At 46.8% G+C, this 19,723-nt stretch overlaps 1 protein-coding gene across 1 annotated transcript in view; it reads left to right on the top strand.

Moving 5' to 3' along the window:
* The window catches only part of LOC118947556 (protein FAM117B-like), a 33,284-nt gene extending 16,618 nt beyond the window's left edge, over positions 1–16,666 (top strand). The window contains exons 5-9 of the mRNA XM_036972484.1: positions 4,372–4,485; positions 12,161–12,304; positions 12,401–12,617; positions 12,742–12,862; positions 16,079–16,666. Of these exons, the coding sequence (XP_036828379.1) occupies positions 4,372–4,485; positions 12,161–12,304; positions 12,401–12,617; positions 12,742–12,862; positions 16,079–16,412 (930 nt within the window). The 3' untranslated portion in view covers positions 16,413–16,666. The remainder of the gene's footprint in view (positions 1–4,371; positions 4,486–12,160; positions 12,305–12,400; positions 12,618–12,741; positions 12,863–16,078) is intronic.
* Positions 16,667–19,723: the final 3,057 nt, after the last annotated feature.

The following is a 19,723-nucleotide window of genomic DNA, read 5'->3' as shown; positions in this document are numbered from 1 at the left end:
CATAGTGACATCATAGTGACACTCCACATAGTGACAACATAGTGACACTCCACATAGTGACACTCCACATAGTGACATCATAGTGACACTCCACATAGTGACAACATAGTGACATCATAGTGACACTCCACATAGTGACACTCCACATAGTGACAACATAGTGACACTCCACATAGTGACATCATAGTGACACTCCACATAGTGACAACATAGTGACACTCCACATAGTGACACTCCACATAGTGACATCATAGTGACACTCCACATAGTGGCAACATAGTGACACTCCACATAGTGGCAACATAGTGACACTCCACATAGTGACAACATAGTGACACTCCACATAGTGACATCATAGTGACACTCCACATATTGATAACATAGTGACACTCCACATAGTGACACTCCACATAGTGACACTACATAGTGACACTCCACATAGTGACAACATAGTGACACTCCACATAGTGACACTCCACATAGTGACACTCCACATAGTGACAACATAGTGACACTCCACATAGTGGCAACATAGTGACACTCCACATAGTGACAACATAGTGACACTCCACATAGTGACAACATAGTGACACTCCACATAGTGACAACATAGTGACACTCCACATAGTGACACTCCACTAAGTGACAACATAGTGACACTCCACATAGTGACACTCCACATAGAGACAACATAGTGACACTCCACATAGTGGCAACATAGTGACACTCCACATAGTGACAACATAGTGACAACATAGTGACACTCCACATAGTGACAACATAGTGACATCATATTGACACTCCACATAGTGACACTCCACATAGTGACAACATAGTGACACTCCACATAATAACAACATAGTGACATCATAGTGACACTCCACATAGTGACACTCCACATAGTGACAACAGTGACACTCCACATAGTGACAACATAGTGACAACATAGTGACATCATAGTGACACTCCACATACTAACAACATAGTGACATCATAGTGACACTCCACATAGTGACAACATAGTGACACTCCACATAGTGACAAATGTGACACTCCACATAGTGACAACATAGTGACATCATAGTGACACTCCACATAGTGACACTCCACATAGTAACAACATAGTGACAACATAGTGACATCATAGTGACACTCCACATAGTGACAACATAGTGACATCATAGTGACACTCCACATAGTGACACTCCACATAGTGACACTCCACATAGTGACAACATAGTGACACTCCACATAGTGACATCATAGTGACACTCCACATAGTGACAACATAGTGACACTCCACATAGTGACACTCCACATAGTGACATCATAGTGACACTCCACATAGTGGCAACATAGTGACACTCCACATAGTGACAACATAGTGACACTCCACATAGTGACAACATAGTGACACTCCACATAGTGACATCATAGTGACACTCCACATATTGATAACATAGTGACACTCCACATAGTGACACTCCACATAGTGACACTCCACATAGTGACACTCCACATAGTGACACTCCACATAGTGACAACATAGTGACACTCCACATAGTGACATCATAGTGACACTCCACATAGTGACAACATAGTGACACTCCACATAGTGACACTCCACATAGTGACATCATAGTGACACTCCACATAGTGACAACATAGTGACATCATAGTGACACTCCACATAGTGACACTCCACATAGTGACAACATAGTGACACTCCACATAGTGACATCATAGTGACACTCCACATAGTGACAACATAGTGACACTCCACATAGTGACACTCCACATAGTGACATCATAGTGACACTCCACATAGTGGCAACATAGTGACACTCCACATAGTGGCAACATAGTGACACTCCACATAGTGACAACATAGTGACACTCCACATAGTGACATCATAGTGACACTCCACATATTGATAACATAGTGACACTCCACATAGTGACACTCCACATAGTGACACTACATAGTGACACTCCACATAGTGACAACATAGTGACACTCCACATAGTGACACTCCACATAGTGACACTCCACATAGTGACAACATAGTGACACTCCACATAGTGGCAACATAGTGACACTCCACATAGTGACAACATAGTGACACTCCACATAGTGACAACATAGTGACACTCCACATAGTGACAACATAGTGACACTCCACATAGTGACACTCCACTAAGTGACAACATAGTGACACTCCACATAGTGACACTCCACATAGTGACACTCCACATAGTGACACTCCACATAGTGGCAACATATTGACACTCCACATAGTGACACTCCACAAAGTGACACTCCACATAGTGACACTCCACATAGTGACACTCCACATAGTGGCAACATAGTGACACTCCACATAGTGACAACATAGTGACACTCCACATAGTGGCAACATATTGACACTCCACATAGTGACACTCCACATAGTGACACTCCACATAGTGACACTCCACATAGTGGCAACATAGTGACACTCCACATAGTGACAACATAGTGACGCTCCACATAGTGACAACATAGTGACACTCCACATAGTGACAACATAGTGACACTCCACATAGTGACAACATAGTGATAATCCACATAGTGACATCATAGTGACACTCCACATAGTGACAACATAGTGTCACTCCACATAGTGACAACATAGTGACACTCCACATAGTGACAACATAGTGACACTCCACATAGTGACAACATAGTGACACTCCACATAGTGACACTCCACATAGTGACAACATAGTGTCACTCCACATAGTGACAACATAGTGACACTCCACATAGTGACAACATAGTGACACTCCACATAGTGACAACATAGTGTCATTCCACATAGTGACACTCCACATAGTGACAACATAGTGACGCTCCACATAGTGACAACATAGTGACACTCCACAAAGTGACATCATAGTGACACTCCACATAGTGACAACATAGTGTCACTCCACATAGTGACAACATAGTGACGCTCCACATAGTGACAACATAGTGACACATAGTGGCAACATAGTGACACTCCACATAGTGACACTCCACATATTGACAACATAGTGACAACATAGTGACACTCCACATAGTGACAACATAGTGACAACATAGTGACAACATAGTGACACTCCACATAGTGACAACATAGTGACACTCCACATAGTGACACTCCACATAGTGACAACATAGTGACACTCCACATAGTGACAACATAGTGACAACATATTGACACTCCACATAGTGACAACATAGTGACAACATAGTGACAACATAGTGACGCTCCACATAGTGACAACATAGTGACACTCCACATAGTGACAACATAGTGACACTCCACATAGTGACACTCCACATAGTGACAACATAGTGACACTCCACATAGTGACACTCCACATAGTGACACTCCACATAGTGACACTCCACATAGTGACAACATAGTGACACTCCACATAGTGACAACATAGTGACAACATATTGACACTCCACATAGTGACAACATAGTGACAACATAGTGACAACATAGTGACGCTCCACATAGTGACAACATAGTGACACTCCACATAGTGACAACATAGTGACACTCCACATAGTGACATCATAGTGACACTCCACATAGTGACAACATAGTGACAACATAGTGACAACATAGTGTCATTCCACATAGTGACACTTCACATAGTGACAACATAGTGACGCTCCACATAGTGACAACATAGTAACAACATAGTGACAACATAGTGTCATTCCACATAGTGACAACATAGTGACAACATAGTGACAACATAGTGACGCTCCACATAGTGACAACATAGTGACAACATAGTGACACTCCACATAGTGACACTCCACATAGGGACAACATAGTGACAACATAGTGACACTCCACATAGTGATAACATAGTGTCATTCCACATAGTGTCATTCCACATAGTGACAACATAGTGACACTCCACATAGTGACACTCCACATAGTGACAACATAGTGACACTCCACATAGTGACACTCCACATAGTAACAACATAGTGACACTCCACAGTGACAACATAGTGACACTCCACATAGTGGCAACATAGTGACAACATAGTGACACTCCACATAGTGACAACATAGTGACAACATAGTGACACTCCACATAGTGACAACATAGTGACAACATAGTGACACTCCACATAGTAACACTCCACAGTGACAACATAGTGACACTCCACATAGTGACAACATAGTGACACTCCACAGTGACAACATAGTGACACTCCACAGTGACAACATAGTGACAACTCTCCATGTCTTAGTGGTAAAGACAACAACATCCTATCAATACACCCCCTAACCCAGTATCTCTTCTCTCCTCCAGATTGCTAAATTGCGACAGCAACTCCAGCGCAGTAAGCGCAGCAGTCGTCACCGCAGGGACAAGGACCGCAGGTCCCCCTTCAACGGGAGTCATGCTGCCATCATCCAGTCACAGGTAACCTGAGCACCATTACAGAGAGTACCCTAACCTTTAGTTACAGAGAGTACCCTAACATTTAGTAACAGAGAGTACCCTAACCTTTAGTTACAGAGAGTACCCTAACATTTAGTTACAGAGAGTATCCTAACCTTTAGTTACAGAGAGTACTCTAACCTTTAGTTACAGAGAGTACCCTAACCTTTAGTAATAGAGTACCCTAACCTTTAGTTACAGAGAGTACCCTAGCCTTTAGTTACAGAGAGTACCCTAACATTTAGTTACAGAGAGTACCCTAACCTTTAGTTACAGAGAGTACCCTAACATTTAGTAACAGAGAGTACTCTAACCTTTAGTTACAGAGAGTACCCTAACCTTTAGTAATAGAGAGTACCCTAACCTTTAGTTACAGAGAGTACCCTAACCTTTAGTTACAGAGAGTACCCTAACATTTAGTTACAGAGAGTACCCTAACCTTTAGTTACAGAGAGTACCCTAACATTTAGTAACAGAGAGTACCCTAACCTTTAGTTACAGAGAGTACTCTAACCTTTAGTTAGAGAGTACCCTAACATTTAGTTACAGAGAGTACCCTAACCTTTAGTTACAGAAAGTACCCTAACATTTAGTTACAGAGAGTACCCTAACCCTAACCTTTAGTAACAGAGAGTACCCTAACCCTAACCTTTAGTTACAGAGAGTACCCTAACCCTAACCTTTAGTTCCAGAGAGTACCCTAACCTTTAGTTCCAGAGAGTACCCTAACCTTTAGTTCCAGAGAGTACCCTAACCTTTAGTTCCAGATAATACCCTAACCTTTAGTTCCAGATAATACCCTAACCTTTAGTTACAGAGAGTACCCTAACTTTTAGTTACAGAGAGTATCCTAACCTTTAGTTAGAGAGTACCCTAACCTTTAGTTAGAGAGAGTACACTAATCTGTAGTTACAGAGAGTACCCTAAGATTTAGTTAGAGAGTACCCTAACCTTTAGTTACAGAGAGTACCCTATACTTTAGTTACAGAGAGTACCCTAACCTTTAGTTACAGAGAGTACCCTAACCTTTAGTTACAGAGAGTACCCTAACCTTTAGTTACAGAGAGTACCCTAACCTTTAGTTATAGAGAGTACCCTAACCCTAACCCCATCTCTAAGGGTTAATCCTAACCCCCATCTCTAAGGGTTAACCCTAACCCCCATCTCTAAGGGTTAACCCTAACCCCCAATCTCTAATGGTTAACCCTACCCCCATCCCTAAGGGTTCACCCTACCCCCATCCCTAAGGGTTAACCCTAACCCCATCCCTAAGGGTTAAGCCTAACCCAATCTCTAGAAGTTAACCCTAACCCCCATCTCTAAGGGTTAACCCTACCCCCATCCCTAAGGGTTAACCCTAACCCCATCCCTAAGGGTTAAGCCTAACCCAATCTCTAGAAGTTAACCCTAACCCCCATCTCTAAGGGTTAACCCTAACCCCCATCTCTAAGTGTTAACCCTTTTTATTTATTTATTTCACCTTTATTTAACCAGGTAGGCTAGTTGAGAACAAGTTCTCATTTGCAACTGCGACCTGGCCAAGATAAGGCATAGCAGTGTGAACAGACAACACAGAGTTACACATGGAGTAAACAATTAACAAGTCAATAACACAGTAGAAAAAAGGGGAGTCTATATATACATTGTGTGCAAAAGGCATGAGAAGGTAGGCAAATAATTACAATTATGCAGATTAACACTGGAGTGATAAATGATCAGATGGTTATGTAAAGGTAGAGATAGAGATATTGGTGTGCAAAAGAGCAGAAAAATAAATAAATAAAAACAGTATGGGGATGAGGTAGGTGAAAATGGGTGGGCTATTTACCAATAGACTATGTACAGCTGCAGCGATCGGTTAGCTGCTCAGATAGCAGATGTTTGAAGTTGGTGAGGGAGATAAAAGTCTCCAACTTCAGCGATTTTTGCAATTCGTTCCAATCACAGGCAGCAGAGAACTGGAACGAAAGGCGGCCAAATGAGGTGTTGGCTTTAGGGATGATCAGTGAGATACACCTGCTGGAGCGCGTGCTACGGATGGGTGTTGCCATCGTAACCAGTGAACTGAGATAAGGCGGAGCTTTACCTAGCATGGACTTGTAGATGACCTGGAGCCAGTGGGTCTGGCGACGAATATGTAGCGAGGGCCAGCCGACTAGAGCATACAAGTCGCAGTGGTGGGTGGTATAAGGTGCTTTAGTGACAAAACGGATGGCACTGTGATAAACTGCATCCAGTTTGCTGAGTAGAGTGTTGGAAGCAATTTTGTAGATGACATCGCCGAAGTCGAGGATCGGTAGGATAGTCAGTTTTACTAGGGTAAGTTTGGCGGCGTGAGTGAAGGAGGCTTTGTTGCGGAATAGAAAGCCGACTCTTGATTTGACTTTCGATTGGAGATGTTTGATATGGGTCTGGAAGGAGAGTTTAGAGTCTAGCCAGACACCTAGGTACTTATAGATGTCCACATATTCAAGGTCGGAACCATCCAGGGTGGTGATGCTGGTCAGGCGTGCGGGTGCAGGCAGCGAACGGTTGAAAAGCATGCATTTGGTTTTACTAGCGTTTAAGAGCAGTTGGAGGCCACGGAAGGAGTGCTGTATGGCATTGAAGCTCGTTTGGAGGTTAGATAGCACAGTGTCCAAGGACGGGCCGGAAGTATATAGAATGGTGTCGTCTGCGTAGAGGTGGATCAGGGAATCGCCTGCAGCATGAGAAACATCATTGATATATACAGAGAAAAGAGTCGGCCCGAGAATTGAACCCTGTGGCACCCCCATAGAGACTGCCAGAGGACCGGACAGCATGCCCTCCGATTTGACACACTGAACTCTGTCTGCAAAGTAATTGGTGAACCAGGCAAGGCAGTCATCCGAAAAACCGAGGCTACTGAGTCTGCCGATAAGAATACGGTGATTGACAGAGTCGAAAGCCTTGGCAAGGTCTATGAAGACGGCTGCACAGTACTGTCTTTTATCGATGGCGGTTATGATATCGTTTAGTACCTTGAGCGTGGCTGAGGTACACCCGTGACCGGCTCGGAAACCAGATTGCACAGCGGAGAAGGTACGGTGGGATTCAAGATGGTCAGTGATCTGTTTGTTGACTTGGCTTTCGAAGACCTTAGATAGGCAGGGCAGGATGGATATTGGTCTGTAACAGTTTGGGTCCAGGGTGTCGCCCCCTTTGAAGAGGGGGATGACTGCGGCAGCTTTCCAATCCTTGGGGATCTCAGACGATATGAAAGAGAGGTTGAACAGGCTGGTAATAGGGGTTGCGACAATGGCGGCGGATAGTTTCAGGAATAGAGGGTCCAGATTGTCAAGCCCAGCTGATTTGTACGGGTCCAGGTTTTGCAGCTCTTTCAGAACATCTGCTATCTGGATTTGGGTAAAGGAGAACCTGGAGAGGCTTGGGCGAGTAGCTGCGGGGGGGGGGGAGCTGTTGGACGAGGTTGGAGTAGCCAGGCGGAAGGCATGGCCAGCCGTTGAGAAATGCTTGTTGAAGTTTTCGATAATCATGGATTTATCGGTGGTGACCGTGTTACCTAGCCTCAGTGCAGTGGGCAGCTGGGAGGAGGTGCTCTTGTTCTCCATGGACTTCACAGTGTCCCAGAACTTTTTGGAGTTGGAGCTACAAGATGCAAACTTCTGCCTGAAGAAGTTGGCTTTAGCTTTCCTGACTGACTGTGTGTATTGGTTCCTGACTTCCCTGAACAGTTGCATATCGCGGGGACTGTTCGATGTTAGTGCAGTCCGCCACAGGATGTTTTTGTGCTGGTCGAGGGCAGTCAGGTCTGGAGTGAACCAGGGGCTATATCTGTTCTTAGTTCTGCATTTTTTGAACGGAGCATGCTTATCTAAAATGGTGAGGAAGTTACTTTTAAAGAAAGACCAGGCATCCTCAACTGACGGGATGAGGTCAATGTCCTTCCAGGATACCCGGGCCAGGTCGATTAGAAAGGCCTGCTCACAGAAGTGTTTTAGGGAGCGTTTGACAGTGATGAGGGGTGGTCGTTTGACTGCGGCTCCATAGCGGATACAGGCAATGAGGCAGTGATCGCTGAGATCCTGGTTGAAGACAGCGGAGGTGTATTTGGAGGGCCAGTTGGTCAGGATGACGTCAATGAGGGTGCCCTTGTTTACAGAGTTAGGGTTGTACCTGGTGGGTTCCTTGATGATTTGAGTGAGATTGAGGGCATCTAGCTTAGATTGTAGGACTGCCGGGGTGTTAAGCATATCCCAGTTTAGGTCACCTAACAGAACAAACTCTGAAGCTAGATGGGGGGCGATCAATTCACAAATGGTGTCCAGGGCACAGCTGGGAGCTGAGGGGGGTCGGTAGCAGGCGGCAACAGTGAGAGACTTATTTCTGGAGAGAGTAATTTTCAAAATTAGTAGTTCGAACTGTTTGGGTATGGACCTGGAAAGTATGACATTACTTTGCAGGCTATCTCTGCAGTAGACTGCAACTCCTCCTCCTTTGGCAGTTCTATCTTGACGGAAGATGTTATAGTTGGGTATGGAAATCTCAGAATTTTTGGTGGCCTTCCTGAGCCAGGATTCAGACACGGCAAGGACATCAGGGTTAGCAGAGTGTGCTAGAGCAGTGAGTAAGACAAACTTAGGGAGGAGGCTTCTGATGTTGACATGCATGAAACCAAGGCTTTTTCGATCACAGAAGTCAACAAATGAGGGTGCCTGGGGACATGCAGGGCCTGGGTTTACCTCCACATCACCCGCGGAACAGAGAAGGAGTAGTATGAGGGTGCGGCTGAAGGCTATCAAAACTGGTCGCCTAGGGCGTTGGGGACAGAGAATAAGAGGAGCAGGTTTCTGGGCATGGTAGAATATATTCAGGGCATAATGCGCAAACAGGGGTATGGTGGGGTGCGGGTACAGCGGAGGTAAGCCCAGGCACTGGGTGATGATGAGAGAGGTTGTATCTCTGGACATGCTGGTTGTAATGGGTGAGGTCACCGCATGTGTGGGGGGTGGGACAAAGGAGGTAACAGGGGTATAAAGAGTGGAACTAGGGGCTCCATTGTAAACTAAAACAATGATAACTAACCTGCACAACAGTATACAAGGCATATTGACATTTGAGAAAGACATACAGCGAGGCATACAGTAATCACAGGTGTTGAATTGGGAGAGCTAGCTAAAACAGTAGGTGAGACAACAGCTAATCAGCTAGCACAACAACAGCAGGTAGAATGGCGATTGATTAGGCAGAGAGGGTCGGATTAACTACACACAGAGCCTAAGTGCGGCTGGGGCCGACAGATAAAACATAAACAAGCAGAATGGATTACCGTGATTAATGGACAGTCCAGCATGCATCAGCTATGTAGCCAAGTGATCAGTGTCCAAGGGGCAGCGGTGGATGGGGCAGGGAAGCTGGACTGGCGAGTGTTATCCAGGTTAGAAAACTAACAATGACCAAATAGCTTGTAGCCAGTTAGCTGGTTAGCTTCTGGAGGTTCTTGAGTGTGTTCTAAAAATGTAAAGATAATAGCGGTTCCGTATCACATTGGGTGAGGCAGGTTACCGGAAGGTATAAACAAATTAAAAATCGAAAAGGGATAGAAAGTAAATATGGGTTCAGTGAGTGTTTGGGACGCGGCGATTCAGACGGTTAGCAGGCCTGTGCTAACAAGCTAACAGTTAGTAGACGGTGCTAAACACGGTAGCAGTTAGCGGACCGGGCTAAACAAGCTAGCAGTTAGCAGGCCGAATTTGCAAGCAAGGAGATAGCAGGGGCTAGAGAGTTAGCCTTTGGGGACGTCGCGATGGGGGTATCTGTTTATTCCTCTTCATGCAGTGACATCGATGGACCGGTCGTGGGTCTGGATATTGTAGCCCAGGAGCTCAAAATGTTCCGTTTGCGATGGGAATCCGGGGATGAAAAATAAAATAAAATAATAAATAGGTCCGTTATGCTCTGGTTAGAGTCGCGTTGTTCGAACTGGCGAGAGCTTTCCGAGCTAAAGGTTAGCTGATGACCGGTTAGCTGAAGACCGCTAGCAATGTTTTGCTGAAGCTGGTAGTTCGTTGGTAGTTCGTTGGCTAGCTTCAGTTGAGGGGTTCCAAGGTCCGAAGTAAATATAAATACTTTAGGAAAAATAGCTACGTTGGATGAGGCGGGTTGCAGGAGAGTATTTAGAAGAAGTTGAGGTTCAGCAAAAAGTTTTAAAGATATGTGAAGAAAAAAACGAAAACAAACGATATATACAAGGGACACAACACAACAATACGTCCTACTGCTACGCCATCTTGGACCAATCCAAGAACCCTAACCCCCATCACTAAGGGTTAACCCTAACCCCCATTTCTAAGGGTTAACCCTAACCCCCATCACTAAGGGTTAACTCTAACCCCCATCTCTAAGTGTTAACCCTAACCCCATCTCTAAGTGTTAACCCTAACCCCCATCTCTAAGGGTTAACCCTAACCCCCATCTCTAAGGGTTAACCCTAACCCCCATCCCTAAGGGTTAACCCTACCCCCATCTCTAAGGGTTAACCCTAACCCCATCTCTAATGGTTAACCCAACCCCCATCCCTAAGGGTTCACCCTACCCCCATCCCTAAGGGTTAACCCTACCCCCATCCCTAAGGGTTAACCCTAACCCCATCCCTAAGGGTTAAGCCTAACCCAATCTCTAGAAGTTAACCCTAACCCCCATCTCTAAGGGTTAACCCTACCCCCATCCCTAAGGGTTAACCCTAACCCCATCCCTAAGGGTTAAGCCTAACCCAATCTCTGGAAGTTAACCCTAACCCCCATCTCTAAGGGTTACCCCTAACCCCCATCACTAAGGGTTAACCCTAACCCCATTTCTAAGGGTTAACCCTAACCCCCATCACTAAGGGTTAACTCTAACCCCCATCTCTAAGTGTTAACCCTAACCCCATCTCTAAGTGTTAACCCTAACCCCCATCTCTAAGGGTTAACCCTAACCCCCATCTCTAAGGGTTAACCCTAACCCCCATCCCTAAGGGTTAACCCTACCCCCATCTCTAAGGGTTAACCCTAACCCCATCTCTAAGTGTTAACCCTAACCCCCATCTCTAAGGGTTAACCCTAACCCCCATCTCTAAGGGTTAACCCTAACCCCATCTCTAAGGGTTAACCCTAACCCCCATCTCTAAGGGTTAACCCTAACCCCCATCCCTAAGGGTTAACCATAACCCCATCTCTAAGTGTTAACCCTAACCCCCATCTCTAAGGGTTAACCCTAACCCCATCTCTAAGGGTTAACCCTAACCCCCATCTCTAAGGGTTAACCCTAACCCCCATCTCTAAGGGTTAACCCTAACCCCATCTCTAAGGGTTAACCCTAACCCCATCTCTAAGTGTTAACCCTAACCCCCATCCCTAAGGGTTAACCCTACCCCCATCTCTAAGGGTTAACCCTAACCCCCATCCCTAAGGGTTCACCCTAACCCCCATCCCTAAGGGTTAACCCTAACCCCATCTCTAAGGGTTAAGCCTAACCCCCATCTCTAAGGGTTAACCCTAACCCCCATCCCTAAGGGTTAACCCTACCCCCATCTCTAAGGGTTCACCCTACCCCCATCTCTAAGGGTTAACCCTAACCCCATCCCTAAGGGTTCACCCTAACTCTACCACTAACCTTTCCCCTGTCTGTATGTAAGGCCCAGATGCCCAATAAGACCATCCTGATCCCCGTCCCCAAGTCGACGGCGCCGCGCTTCAGGAACAGTGTGGAGGGTCTCAACCAGGAGATTGAACGCATCATCATCCGTGACACACCACAACTACGAGATGAGGTTATTATTGTGAGTCCTTGTTCTTGTTAACACACACACACACACACACACACACACACACGCACACAAATCAACTGTTGTTATTTATGTGTGCTTTGGGTTCAGCCCCAAGATGTCCCAGACGGGCACCGTGCCCCCCCACCCCTCCCCCCCCAGCGCAGCAGCTCCACCCGAAGCATTGACACACAGACCCCCTCAGGAGGGGGCCTCGGTGGCGGTAAGCATAGCAACAGCAGCAGCCGGCCCGACTCCATCTCTCCCTCCTACCTCACCATCCTCAACGATATGGGAGGAGGCAGCCCCTACCCCGCAGAGGAGAAAGGTACACACACACACATTTCCATAGCTTTGTCCCCCCCTCACCCTGAATATTGTGACTGACCTGCTCTCTCTCTCTCTCTTTCTCTCTCTCTCTCCGTCCGTCTGTCTGTCTGTCTGTCCCTCAGAACTGGGTCCCTGCTCACCTCTCCCGAAGTATGCAGCGTCTCCGAAGCCCAACAACAGCTACATGTTCAAGAGGGAGCCGCCGGAGGGCTGTGAGAAGGTCAAGGTCTTTGAGGAGTCACTGTGAGTACAGCCTAACCTTAACCTCTAACCCTAACCCTAAACGTCCTGAGGGCTGTGAGAGTACACCCTGACCCTAAACGTCCTGAGGGCTGTGAGAGTACACCTTAACCCCTAACCCCTGACCCTAAACGTCCTGAGGGCTGTGAGAGTACACCTTAACCTCTAACCCTAACCCCTGACCCTATACGTCCTGAGGGCTGTGAGAGTACACCTTAACCTCTAACCCTAACCCCTGACCCTAAACGTCCTGAGGGCTGTGAGAGTACACCCTAACCCCTGACCCTAAATGTCAACAAGCACTTACAAGCACAGCACTTACACAAATGACTGAGGATTGGCTGAGAGAAGTTGATGATAAAATGATTGTGGGGACTCTCTTGTTAGACTTCAGTGCAGCTTTTGACATTATTGAACATAGTCTGCTGCTGGAAAAACATGTGTTATGGCTTTACTAACCCCCTGCTATAATGTGGATAAAGAGTTACTTGTCTAACAGAACACAGAGGATGTTCTTTAATGGAAGCCTCTCAAATATAATCCAGTTAGAATCAGGAATTCCCCAGGGTAGCTGTTTAGGCCCCTTGCTTTTTAAATGTTTTACTAACGACATGCCACTGACTTTGAGTAAAGACAGAGTTTCTATGTATGCGGACAACTCAACACTATACACTTCAGCTACTACAGCAACGGAAATGACTGCAACACTCAACAAAGAGCTGCAGTTAGTTTCAGAGTGGGTGGCAAGGAATAAGTTAGCCATAAATATTTCTAAAACTAAACGCATTGTATTTGGAAAAAAACATTCACTAAACCCTAAAACCTCAACTAAATCTTGTAATAAATAATGTGGAAATTGAGCAAGTTGAGATGACTAAACTGCTTGGAGTAACACTAGATTTTAAACTGTCACGGTCAAAATATAATAAAAACAAATACAAACCCCAACCCTAACCCCTTGGAGGGTTAACCCCAACCCTAACCCCTTGGAGGGTTAACCCCAACCCTAACCCCTTGGAGGGTTAACCCCAACCCTAACCCCTTGGAGGGTTAGCCCCAACCCTAACCCCTTGGAGGGTTAACCCCAACCCTAACCCCTTGGAGGGTTAACCCTAACCCCTTGGAGGGTTAACCCCAACCCCTTGGAGGGTTAACCCCAACCCTAACCCCTTGGAGGGTTAACCCCAACCCTAACCCCTTGGAGGGTTAACCCCAACCCTAACCCCTTGGAGGGTTAGCCTCAACCCTATCCCCTTGGAGGGTTAGCCCCAACCCTAACCCCTTGGAGGGTTAACCCCAACCCTAACCCCTTGGAGGGTTAACCCCAACCCTAACCCCTTGGAGGGTTAACCCCAACCCTAACCCCTTGGACGGTTAACCCCAACCCTAACCCCTTGGAGGGTTAACCCTAACCCCTTGGAGGGTTAGCCCCAACCCTAACCCCTTGGAGGGTTAACCCCAACCCTAACCCCTTGGAGGGTTAACCCCAACCCTAACCCCTTGGAGGGTTAACCCCAACCCTAACCCCTTGGAGGGTTAATCCCAACCCTAACCCCTTGGAGGGTTAACCCTAACCCCTTGGAGGGTTAACCCCAACCCCTTGGAGGGTTAACCCCAACCCTAACCCCTTGGAGGGTTAACCCCAACCCTAACCCCTTGGAGGGTTAACCCCAACCCTAACCCCTTGGAGGGTTAGCCTCAACCCTATCCCCTTGGAGGGTTAGCCCCAACCCTAACCCCTTGGAGGGTTAACCCCAACCCTAACCCCTTGGAGGGTTAACCCCAACCCTAACCCCTTGGAGGGTTAACCCCAACCCTAACCCCTTGGACGGTTAACCCCAACCCTAACCCCTTGGAGGGTTAACCCTAACCCCTTGGAGGGTTAGCCCCAACCCTAACCCCTTGGAGGGTTAACCCCAACCCTAACCCCTTGGAGGGTTAACCCCAACCCTAACCCCTTGGAGGGTTAACCCCAACCCTAACCCCTTGGAGGGTTAATCCCAACCCTAACCCCTTGGAGGGTTAACCCCAACCCTAACCCCTTGGAGGGTTAACCCTAACCCCTTGGAGGGTTAATCCCAACCCTAACCCCTTGGAGGGTTAACCCCAACCCTAACCCCTTGGAGGGTTAATCCCAACCCTAACCCCTTGGAGGCTTAACCCCAACCCTAACCCCTTGGAGGGTTAGCCCCAACCCCTTGGAGGGTTAGCCCCAACCCTAACCCCTTGGAGGGTTAACCCCAACCCTAACCCCTTGGAGGCTTAACCCCAACCCTAACCCCTTGGAGGGTTAACCCCAACCCTAACCCCTTGGAGGGTTAACCCCAACCCTAACCCCTTGGAGGGTTAACCCCAACCCTAACCCCTTGGAGGGTTAGCCCCAACCCTAACCCCTTGGAGGGTTAGCCCCAACCCTAACCCCTTGGAGGGTTAACCCCAACCCTAACCCCTTGGAGGGTTAACACTAACCCCTTGGAGGGTTAATCCCAACCCTAACCCCTTGGAGGGTTAGCCCCAACCCTAACCCCTTGGAGGGTTAACCCTAACCCCTTGGAGGGTTAGCCCCAACCCTAACCCCTTGGAGGGTTAGCCCCAACCCTAACCCCTTGGAGGGTTAGCCCCAACCCTAACCCCTTCTCAGAACATTAAAAATAGCGCGAGCCCACCATAGTAGAAACTAACTCAGAACATTAAAAATAGCGCGAGCCCACCATTGTAGAAGCTAACTCACAATATTAAAACTAGCGCGAGCCCACCATAGTAGAAGCTAACTCACAATATTAAAACTAGCGCGAGCCCACCATAGTAGAAGCTAACTCACAATATTAAAACTAGCGCGAGCCCACCATAGTAGAAACTAACTCAGAACATTAAAACTAGCGCGAGCCCACCAAGCCCACCATAGTAGAAGCTAACTCAGAACATTAAAACTAGCGCGAGCCCACCAAGCCCACCATAGTAGAAGCTAACTCAGAACATTAAAACTAGCGCGAGCCCACCAAGCCCACCATAGTAGAAACTAACTCAGAACATTAAAACTAGCGCGAGCCCACCAAGCCCACCATAGTAGAAGATAACTCAGAACAGGTACAGCCTTTTGTGGCCAAACTGGTATTACTCCTCTTGTATGGGAAAAGGGCACTCTGCTAAGTAAATACCATAAATAATCGGTGTCATATATTAGTGTTGAATGACAATGTGTGTGTGTTTGTGTTACAGTCCCAGACCCCTCCAGGAGATTCCTCCCTTCCTGTGTCCGGACCGTAACAAGGTGAACTTCATCCCTAAGAGTGGCTCAGCCTTCTGCCTGGTCAGCATCCTGAAGCCCCTGTTGCCCGCCCCGGAGCTCAGCTTCAGATCAGGGGTTGGCCTCCGCAGCCTGTCCCCCAGCTTGGTGCCTCTGGGTGGGGTTGGCCTGCACAGTCTGTCCCCCTCCATGATGCCTCTAGGTGGGGTGGGCCTCCGTAGCCTGTCCCCTTCCCTAGGGGTATCCTGGGGCACGGTCCACCAGCAACCCTGCCTGCCCAGACACCTGGAGGAACCAGAGAGCTAGAGCACCACACTTCTGCCCCGGAGGACAGACTGCTGAATAACATCACAGTCAGATAAACATAATGAACATAATACCCTGCTGATCGAGACGCCTTCGACATGCTAACTCCCCTGGTCATAACAGTCCCCTGGTTCTACCTGCTCATTCTAACTCCACCCACTGGTCCTACCTGGTCCCAACATTCCACTGATCCTATGTACCGAGAGGATACAAGAGACACTTTTTATTTCCATCGCATTAAACCGTGAAACCTCTCCACATTTTCAAATCATTATTATGTATCTTGAATTAAGATGTCTTCCAGTGTGAAGCTGTGTGGTTTCCATGGTGATCCAGGTTGTGTGGTTTCCGTGGTGATCTGGGCTCAGAGATATTGTAGCAAAACTAAGATGGGCGGGATGAAAGAAAAACAATAATGTGCCTGAAGACCTGTCTCGTGGTGCCTGTCCAGTGTTCTGCTTCGTCTGCCTCCCCTCTCTCTCATTCCCTCCCTCCTTTCCTCTCTCCCTTCCTTCCTCACTCCCTCCCTCCCCTTTCCTCACTCCCTCCCTCCCCTTTCCTCCCTCCCAGTTCCTCCCTCCCTTCCTCCATCCATCCATCCCTCCCTACCCTTTCCTCCCTCTCTTCCTACCCTTTCCTCCTTCCTCCCTCTTTTTTTTCCTCCTTTTCTCCCTCCTTCCCTCTCTTCCTCCATCCCTCTTTCCTTCCTCCCTCTATCCCTCCCCTTTCCTCCCACGGATGGTTGTTGGCCTTCCTGTGACATTGGGTGTTGTAGGTGTCCTGGAGGGCAGGTAGTTTGCCCCCGGTGATGCGTTTGGCAGACCGCACCACCCTCTGGAGAGCCCTGCGGTTGTGGGTGGTGCAGTTGCCGTACCAGGCAGTGATACAGCCCGACATGATGCTCTCAATTGTGCATCTGTAAAAGTATGTGAGGGTTTTAGGTGCCAATTCAAATTTCTTCAGCCTCCTGCGGTTGAAGAGGCGCTGTTACTTTACTGTGCCTGCCATGGGGAAGTGTCTGAAATGTATTGGATCTGGAGATAATGAGGCACTGTGTTTGTATTTTAGGCAACAATGAGAACTGGATTAAAATAGTAATAATATAACATTATTACTAGGTTGGTTAGTGGTCATTTAAGGATGGTTAGGGGTCATTGAAGGTTGGTTAGGGGGTAATTTAAGGTTGGTTGGGGGTTTGGGGGCCATTTAAGGTTGGTTAGGGGTAATTTACAGTTGATTGGGGGTTTAGGGGACATTTAAGGTTGGTTAGGGGGTAATTTAAGGTTGGTTAGGGGTCATTTAAGGTTGGTTACGGGTCAATTTAAGGTTGATTGGGGGGTTAGGGGGTAATTTAAGGTGGGTTAGGGGGCTAGGGGTCATTTAAGGTTGGTTAGAGAGTTAGGGGTCATTTAAGGTTGGTTAGGGGTCATTTAAGGTTGGTTAGGGGGTTAGCGTAACTTACTTAGGGTTCGGTTAATCAGCTAGAATTAGGGCTCTATTCAATCTGGATGGCTGAAGCGTTACAGACCGTGTGATAGAAATGTAAAGGTAATTTCCCATTGAGCCGACATATGCAACGTTTACCGTGAATGCAGTCTCCGCTAACACGGGAACATTGCCTTTACATTTCTATCAGGTGGTAAAGTTGAACTTCAGCCATACAGATTGAATAGAGCCCTTAGGGTGGGGAGGCGTTTTTGGTGGTTATTACCAGAGCTCAGAATTGATCCCGGTCAGGGCTCTAAGCGTTCTACATAACTGTACAGACTTCTAAACTACCAGTACTGTCCACTCAACAGAGAAATTAAGAGCTCTTCTGTCAAAGTAGATTTTAATATTGGAGATGATATTTGATCATGTTTTACAACCTGTAGCAGTAGAGATGGGGTTTCCTGTTATAGGTCAACTTTGGACACGAGAAACAGTCCAACTCCGCATCTTTCCCAGTTTTCAAACATAAACGGGGTGTGGCCTTTGGTGGTACATCAGTGTCATTCTAGTCAGGTGTGCACATGACCAACGTACAGTTGAATCGGAAGTTTACATACACCTTAGCCAAATACATTTAAACTCAGTTTTTCACAATTCCTGACATTTAATCCTACTACAAATTCCCTGTTTTAGGTCAGTTAGGATCACCACTTTATTTTAAGAATGTGAAATGTCAGAATAATAGTAGAGAGAATTATTTATTTCAGCTTTTATTTCTTTCATCACATTCCCAGTGGGTCAGAAGTTCACATACACTCAATTAGTATTTGGTAGCATTGCCTTTAAATGGTTTAACTTTGGCAAAAGTTTTGGGTAGCCTTCCACAAGTGAATTTTGGCCCATTCCTCCTGACAGGGATGGTGTAACGGAGTCCGGTTTGTAGGCCTCCTTGCTCACACACACTTTTTCAGTTATGCCCACAAATCTTCTATAGGATTGAGGTCAGGGCTGTGTGATGGCCACTCCAATACCTTGACTTTGTTGTCATATTGCCACAACTTTGGAAGTATGCTTGAGGTCATTGTCCATTTGGAAGACCCATTTGCGACCAAGCTTTAACTTCCTGACTGATGTCTTGAGTTCTTGCTTCAATATATCTACATAACTTTAATTCCTCATTATGCCATCTATTTTGTGAAGTGCACCAGTCCCTCCTGCAGCAAAGCACCCCCACAGCATGATGCTGCCACCCCTGTGCTTCACGGTTGGGATGGTGTTCTTCGGCTTGCAAGTACCCCCTTTTTCCACCAAACATAATGATGGTCATTATGGCCAAAGAGTTCTATTTTTGTTTCATCAGACCATAGGACATTTCTCCAAAAAGTACGATCTTTGTCCCCATGTGCAGTTTCAAACCGTAGTCTGGCTTTTTTATGGCAGTTTTGGAGCAGTGGCTTCTTCCCTGCTGAGCAGCCTTTCAGGTTATGTCGATAGAGGACTCGTTTTACTGTGGATATAGATACTTTTGTAACTGTTTCCTCCAGCATCTTCACAAGGTCCTTTGCTGTTGTTCTGTGATTGATTTGCACTTTTCGCACCAAAGTACGCTCATCTCTAGGAGACAGAACGTGTCTCCTTCCTGAGCGGTATGACGGCTGCGTGGTCTCATGGTGTTTATAGTTGCGTACTATTGTTTGTACAGATGAACGTGGTACCTTCAGGCATTTGGAAATTGCTCCCAAGGATGAACCAGACTTGTGGAGGTCTACAATTATTTTTCTGAGGTCTTGGCTGATTTCTTTTGATTTACCCATGATGTCAAGCAAAGAGGCACTGAGTTTGAAGGTAGGCCTTGAAATACATCCACAGGTACACTTCAA

Source organism: Oncorhynchus mykiss, unplaced genomic scaffold (assembly GCF_013265735.2).
Source record: "Oncorhynchus mykiss isolate Arlee unplaced genomic scaffold, USDA_OmykA_1.1 un_scaffold_164, whole genome shotgun sequence".
NCBI lineage: Eukaryota > Metazoa > Chordata > Actinopteri > Salmoniformes > Salmonidae > Oncorhynchus > Oncorhynchus mykiss.
Note: the sequence above shows the minus strand (reverse complement) of the source record. Positions and strands in the feature narration are given on the sequence as shown.